Source organism: Orycteropus afer, unplaced genomic scaffold (assembly GCF_000298275.1).
Source record: "Orycteropus afer afer isolate SDZICR_OR568_19922 unplaced genomic scaffold, OryAfe1.0 scaffold00031, whole genome shotgun sequence".
Classification (NCBI taxonomy): Eukaryota; Metazoa; Chordata; class Mammalia; order Tubulidentata; family Orycteropodidae; genus Orycteropus; species Orycteropus afer.
In genome coordinates, this window is record NW_006921618.1 from 4,458,291 (window position 1) to 4,466,271 (window position 7,981).

The 7,981-nt window shown below is 46.5% G+C and overlaps 1 protein-coding gene across 1 annotated transcript in view; it reads right to left on the bottom strand.

Annotated features, from left to right (window-relative positions):
- TMCO4 (transmembrane and coiled-coil domains 4) overlaps positions 1-5,382 on the bottom strand; it is a 115,410-nt gene extending 110,028 nt beyond the window's left edge. Inside the window, exons 1-2 of the mRNA XM_042780265.1 lie at positions 5,227-5,382; positions 4,369-4,396 (exon numbers count right to left, since the gene is read on the bottom strand). Coding sequence (XP_042636199.1) covers positions 4,369-4,396; positions 5,227-5,382 — 184 coding nt within the window. The remainder of the gene's footprint in view (positions 1-4,368; positions 4,397-5,226) is intronic.
- Between the last annotated feature and the right edge of the window lie 2,599 nt (positions 5,383-7,981).

The window sequence follows — 7,981 nt, forward strand, 5'->3', positions numbered from 1 at the left end:
CACTGTTGAGAGAGGCTGAGCGAGAGGCCTTGAGAGACATACACTGCTGAGAGAGACTGAGCATTGTTCCTGAACTTGAATTGTAGCCTGGTGCTTCCCTACTAAGCCCCATAATCCGTGAGTTCTGTGTGGCCACTGCAGCAAATTATCGAACCCAGCAGAGAGGAGGTGGGTACTGCGGGAGGAGTGGTTGGTGTCAGGGTTGGTGAAAGGGCTGGAGGGAGGCAGCATGTTTGGCCTCACAGGGATAAGCCTTGGGCTACTGATGGTGATTCTGTCTTCCTCTTGTGGGGTTAGAGGTCAGAAGATGCAACCTCCCTGCCCCTTTGGCAGGCTCATTTAGGGTATACGATTAAGGGCATTAAAGTAGTGATAAGCTTACTTCAGGACCAGTGGTCATCCAAGCAGAGGGCAGAGAGGAGAACCTGCTTTTCCGGGACCTTCCTCAAACTCCACTTCTTGGATGCTGACATGTTGGCCCCCTCTTCTGGCTCCTATCCCATGCTGCACCCTCCCTCTTTCTAGTCTCATCAAACTCACTTACAAGTGAGCTGTGTGCTGGCCATGAGCACCAGGAAGACAGGGACTAAGTCTGAATTTACCCCTCTGTGGGAAGTTTAACAGTAGCTACGAAAATGGACTCTGGAGCCACATGGCCTGGGTTCGAATCCTGGCTCCATCACTTTCCACTTTGTGACCTTGAGCAGGTCCTTTCACCTCTCTGTGCCCCAGTTTTCTTTTTTGTTAAATGAAGACAATAATAGCATTGACCTCCTAGAATTGCTGTGGGATTTAAAGGAATCGGTGCCTGTAGGCATTCAATGAGTGTCAGCTCTGATCAGAATGATTCCCAGTGCCCAGTCCAGAGCCTGGCACACACAGGCTCAGCCCTTATGGCTCATCTAACAAACACTATGAAGTGGAAAACCAGACAGTTTGAACACAGAAGGCAAACTGGATGAATCTCAAGGAGGCTGATGAAGTCACTGGGTGACTAGGTTTGAATTTCACCAAGACCAAAGACCAACAGCTCCAAACTCAGCATTTCTGATTCATCAGGGACGTAGACAGTGTGCAATTCAACAATAAAGGCCAGGTCAGAAAGGAGAGGGAGTATGCAGTAAGGAATGCTATGTCTCATTCAGTGTGTGCACCTCGGGTTCCACGGCCCATAGCCATTTCTCCCTATGGATTCAGAGTACAGAAGGCAAAGTCACGACTCAGTTCAAAGTCCCAGGCACTAAGACAGAGCTCATGCAGAGACTTCCTTTGCCTTAACTGGACTTTTGAAACTTACTTTGAAATGTAACTCTAGGCTACCTACTTAACCTCCTGATCTCTAATCTCCTTCCCTGGGAGCTCTGGTGGTATATAGTTAAAGCATTTGGTTGCTAACTAAAAGGTCAGTGGTTCAAACCCATCAGCTGCTCTATGGAAGAAAGATGAGGCAGTCTGCTTCTGTAAAGATTTACAGCCTTGGAAACCCAAAGGGGGTTACTATGAGTCAGAATAGACTCAGTGGCAGTGAGTTTGTTTGCTTGTTTGTTTGTTTGTTTGTTTTTGGTAAATGGGAATAATAGTACCTGCTTCAAACAGCTGATCTACAAATTATATTCCATAGTACAAATGGTTAAGGAGCTTGGCTGCTGACCCAAAGGCTAGTAAGATTTGAATCCACCCAGAGACACCTTGGAGGAAAGGACTACTTTCAGCCATTGCAAACCCTGTGGAGCTCATGCTACTCTGACACATGTGGGGTCACCATGACTCAGAGGTGACTTGATAGCAACTGGTTTAATAATTCACAACCAAGAGCAGCCAGCATAACTCATAAATACTACTAGGGGCAAATAAACTAGCCCACCTGACCTGGCTGAATTTGGGGTTATAGGGTAGTGGTTCTCAACTGGGGATAATTTTGACCCCCAGGGGACACTGGGCAATGTACAGAGACATTTATGGTTGTCACAATTCAGGGACTGCTACTAGAATGTGGTGGATAGAAGCCAGAGATGCTGCTAAACATCCCATGGTGCACGGACGCCTCCCACGAGAGAGAATTACCCAGCGGCAAACATCAGTAGTGCCGAGGTAAGAAGCCCTGGCCTCGAGCTCTTACCTCAGATGCAGTTTAGCCTCCAGCATGTAAAAGACTTATTGTTTTCCATTGTGTGGAAAAGAGTTTCGGTGAGAAGAAAATGATGAGTGCACAAAATAACGCATTCTAGTTGCCACGGGGGCAGGCATCGCTCCCTTGGTGACTAAGCCTCCAAAACTGCCAGTAAAGGTCAACCTTCCAGGAAGTTGTGAGAAATGTAGCTTTTCATGCTGATTCCATGACAATGACCCCACCTGGAAGCCAGGGAGAAGCCCAGCAGCACAGACAGCCGCCTCCTCTGCTGTGTGCCCCCAACCCACCAACCTCTATGAGAGGAAGGCATTTTAACACTCAAACACAGACAAACCATCCTGCTCAGGCCTAACTTCATTCTCTGAAGAAAGGCCACTTCTCCCTCTCTCATCCAGCCAACAAATGCTAAATGTCCTCCACTTGGTTGTCAGGGTTGGAAAAGCTAGGACATGATGAGGAACAAGCCAGACAAGGGCCCTGCCTTCATGGATCTGTGGGAAAGGACTTGGTCAATTGTCCCATCTGTGGCACTGACCTCCTTCTCCTATGTAAGATTCTTGACCACGTTCCTAAGACCAAAGGCAGTTTTTTAATAAGGCATCTGGCTCTTGTCCCTTATGCATATTTGACATTGTAGTTCCAAGAAGTTAAGTGACTCGATCAAGGTCACATGACAAGTGAATCTCAGGGAGAAGAGGAGAATCCAGGTCCCCTCTCCCTGGGTTTCCCCATTTTACCACTAGCCACCTCTGGCATCCACGGCCTGTTTCATGCCTACTCTGTTCTGAGCACTGTACATGGATTCTCATTTAACCTTCATCACTGCCTTATAAGGTAAGGACTACAACTATTTCCATTTGACACATGAGGATACTGAGGCACAGAGACAAGGGACAATTTGCATTTTACACCCAGGCAAGATGCCCCCCAAAATCGCTCTTCATACTGGTCCCTGGCTATGCCTTAACATGGATAAAGAGGTGAGACCTGAACTACGCACTCCTCTCTGGGGGCCTCAGCTTTCCCCTCTGTATGATGAGACAGTAGTCTAGATGGCCTTTGAGGGCCCTCACAATCTGACTGGAGTTACAGGGTCCTCTGAAGCCCTAACACTTGCTCCCACTGGGGTTCTGGTGGCCATGGAAGCTACTCCTATTCTTAGCCTCTGCACTCATCTGTGGAAGTTATCAAAGAAACAAAAGGCACACGCGAATACTAGATCCTGGTCTTATTTAGAGATGAAGTATTACTATATTTCCACATAGACATCTCTACATTTCTCAACCCTTGTGGGCAAAACCTGCTAAGGTTGTGGTTAATAGCACTTGTTTTAGAGTGGCCAGCTCTGCCACTTACCAGCTTAGGCAAGTGACTTCACCTCTCTGAACCTGAGTTATCTCATCAGTAAAGTGGGAGCAACTGCATTAAAGGACTGTTGTGAGGATGAAGTGAAACAGTGTTTGACCAGGGTCAGGTACAGTGACCAGTATTTAATAGGTGTTAATAAGTGGTGGTTATCCTCAATGAAGGAGTCCTTGGGTAGCACAAATGGTTAAGCGCTTGGCTTCTAACTGCAAGGTTGGCAGTTTGAATCCACTGGGAGGAAGCTTGGAAGAAAGCCCTAGCTATCTACCTCCAAAATATCACAGCCACTGAAAACATTATGGAGCCCAGTTCTACTCTGACACACTGGGGTCACCACAAATTGGAGTCAGCTTGACGGCAACTCGTGGAGTTTTTTATTCTCAATGAAAATGTTAAAGGCCATGCTAGTTTAGATGGTGCCTATGAGAATGCCCTTGGTAAGGCATAAGATGGGTCATTTAACACCCACTCCAACTATTCTGCCCCAACGTCACCCACAGTAGATAGGGGTAAAGTGAGGTGTCCCAGGTGCCCAACAGTACTCAGAAGGGTTGTGAGTTTATTGTCTAAGAGAAGGGTGATGGTGGCTCAGGCCAAGGTGAGGATGGGGATCGGGGAGGGGCTAGATTCAAGAGCTACTTAGGAGGTAAAGCCACAGGAATAAATGAAACAAACACTAAGAAGAACCTTCAGTGTTTGGCACAAATGAAGTGCTGCTCATCAGTTCACCAACTCTACTGGGCTCCCTTTCTTTCCTTGCACCAAAAAGACCACAGAAGATAGGGCCATGGGTGGTGACACCTATCCCTACTTCACTGACCAAGGATTAAGAAGGTTCCCTGTAATTTACAAAGCTTAGAAAATCAACTTACCATCCTTGAGTGAGAAGCTCAGAAGGTCCTGGGGGGAGAGGAGGAGGAAAGTAATGTGAATCAGCAATAAGTTGATATGCTACCAGCCTGCTCACTCAATAAATATTGATCGACCCCTACTTAGTGGGAGAACAGAGCAGACAAAAATCTTTGCCCTATATTCTTGTAGCGGGACAGATAATAAGCACGAGAGCAAATAAAGGAAAACATGAGATTTTCAGGTAGTAAAATAAAGGCAGGAAAGGGCACAGAAGGTGACTGAGGAGAAGGGGCTATTTTAAGTCTATGAATTTGCCCCCCAGTAGCCAATGTCACAAGTTTCTGCCTGCTTTAACTACACACAGGGCAGGTGAATGACCTGCCCAAGGGCCAGAGTAAAGCTGCTGGTTCTAAAGAGGTACCACAGTTTAGTTAGAAGCATGGACTCTGGCATTAGAGTGCCTGGGTTCAAAACTTGGCTGAGCCACTTATCAACTATGTGACCTTGGGCAAGTTACTTCACCTCTCTGTCTCAGTTCTCCCATCTATAAGATAGGAATGATCCTACTGCCTACCTTACAAAGTTGCTCTAGAATTAAGTGAGTTCATATTTGGAAAGGCACTGGCACATAGTAAGTACTATATAAATATTAAATTAAATAGTTAATATTCAGTAACAATTCACCATTAGCTATTATTATCATCATAAAAGTATATCATGATGAAACGTTATCTTTCAGGCCACCTCACCCACTAGATGCAATTTCAGATCAACTTTTGAAGGGAAATTATTTGTTTAATTCACCCACCCCCATCCTCAACTCCCTATTCCAACACACCCATTCTGTAGTGGTCACCTAACCCAGGTTTTGTACATACCTGAGTGATCACCAATGGGTCATTCTTCAAGATGGGGTCTTTCAATAAGATCTGAACAAATGTGTCTGCTCCTTCGCCTCCCAGGCCACTGGCAAAAGCAGTCATAGTTGGCAAGACAGCTTCAGACAACTCCAGCCACTTTACCAGGCCCATCATAAACTCTGTGCAAAAAGAGCTGAAAAACAACCTCAGCTTAGATTCCAAGGCCTCCTGGAATACGCTCCTCACATGGCTGTGAGAAGTTTAGATCAGATGTGTTCACGTATGTGAATAGGGGCAAGGGAGGTTCAGTGGTAGAATTCTCGCCTTACACCTGGGAGACTTGGGTTTGGTTCCTGGCCAACGTACATCATGCACAGCAACCACCTGTCTGTCAGTGGACACGCTGCTATCACTCTATGACACTGAACACAGCATCAAGGTTTCAGTGAAGTTTGTAGACTAAAACAGACTAGAAAGAAAGGCCGAGCGATCTACTTCTGAAACTCAGCCAATGAAAACCTTATGAATCACAATGAGGAGCCACCAATCATGGGGGGCGTTTTGTTCCATTGTGTATGGGGTTGCCATGAGTGGGGGGCCTACTCTACAGCAGCTAACAACAACAACATGTACAGGAGCAGCCTGTGCACAGTAATCAATAAATGGAAGCAGAAAACTTGGTGATTATGATCCATGAAATATAGAGATAATAAAAAACCTAATTTTAGAGGATGGATTTCAATTTCTTCTTCCATGAAAACTTTTACCAAAGAAGTGGACAAACCACAAGACTAAGGGCAACCAGTAGTTACTGACATTTGCCCTGGGCCTGGCCTGTGCTGGAGGCTGAGGACTTGAAGATGAGCAAGACATGGTCTCTGATGAAGAAGCTCACAGCCAGGTACAGACACATAGGTATCTAAATGATCCCAGATAGTGCCTTGTGACACTCTAGGACAAAGGCAGGAATTAAGTCCTAAAGAGTCCCCAAAGGGAGCCCCCAAATCCACCTGCAGAAGTGAGGGAAAGCAACCAGAAAAGGCTTCCAGAGAAGGTGACTTGCTGCTGTTGAAGCTCACCAGGTACATGCTTAGCAGATGAAAGGCACCACTATAGAAGTGGGTAAAGAGGAAAGTCTGCCCTCACCATGTCCACCCTACCTCGTACACATGCGCTCTCTGCCCACAGCAGATTGAGGTAAGTCCTACTGAAGGCTCAGGAGTCCCTGGATGGAGGATGGGATGTGGCCACCCCAGATTAGAAGTGTGTGAGCAGGAGAGCACGTGGCATTCAGGGGTGACAGCAAAGTCCCCATCATATTTCTCTTCTGATTTAGCACCACCACCCTGTGACAGTGAGAGGGGTGAGTTGTGGGTGGAGGGGATGTGAAGCAGGGAAGCCAGGTAGGAGACAGTTATACCCACAGGGAAAAGGTTGGGACCTAGAAGCCAGGTCTATCTCCAAATCCAGTTGCCCAGCCTGCCTCAAACTCTATTGTCCTGAGACTCTTGGTGCCATGTTCTGTACCTTTTAAGGGACTGTGACCAGGTCAGGTTAGGATCAGGCCTCCTCAGAAACAGGCAGAGCTCCCTGGTGGTGGGGCAAATTCAGGAGGCTGGCTCCTGGCCTCACCCAGCCCTGGCCCCATGGACCCCAGCCAGCTCACATGTGCTATTTTTTAGAGCCTGGTGCTGCTGAAGTCTGAAAGGAAAGACCTCTGCAGGCTGGGAGTTGAAGGGAGTGCTGAACTGTTCAAGTTCAAATCCAGGTTCCCCAGGAAGCAGTTCTGAAATGGAGATTACTAGGTAGGAGGAATTTTTTCTTTTTAATTGTAAAAATTTATGGGCTCCAACACTTACTAAATATATTAACTTGATAAAATATATATCTGTTATAGCACCTATTCCTCACTTATTGACTATCTTGTTATCCAACATTGCACATTACGACAATAATAAAATATTTACCACCCAATTATTTTGTGCATTAACAATGTATATGGATAGCAGTAAAGAACACTGAGGTGAGAGGTGAGAGTAACACCATCTGTGATTGTCAAGGTTATATGCCAACTTGGCTGGGCCACGATTCTCAGTGGTTTGGCAGTTATGTAATGATACAATTTGACAGGCTTGAAATGATATAATTTGACCAGTTATGTAATGATATAATCCAGTCTTTGGAACCTAACAATGTTGATAAGTGAGGAGTGGATGTAGATGGGCAGGAGGGCTTTAGGGAGTACTGCTGGGGTCAGCACCAGTTGGAGGGAAGGGAAGGAAACCAACTACGCAGAAGGAGCAGCAGGGCTTTGAACTGGTTCATTCCTGTTCATTATGGTTAGACTTCCTGCTGAGAATTTACATTTCTACCCTAGACCTAAGAATCACCTGGGGATCTTGTTAAAATGTAGATTTTAATTCCGTGTATCTGGGGTGGAAATGCCAATTCTGAGCAGGGGTTCAGACAGGAATGAACTGGTTCGAAGCTCTGGGCAGCAGTTGAGCTGTGGTGCAGTCTCAATGAAAGTCTCAGCCCAACCAGAGGTTGTTCTCAAGATGGAACAAAACTTCAGAGCTGCCCTGAGTATGGGGGTGAGGACCAGGCCTTCACGTCTCCACACCAACCAGTCACTGAATGTGGGCTGCACTGGGGAATGGCAGACCTTGGGCAAGGTGGCTCTCTCCAGCTGAGGCAGGGCCCAAAGTATTCCAGCAGCTGGCGTGTAAGTCCTTCATTCCTGAAGGGTGATATAAGAGATACAGCCTCTTGA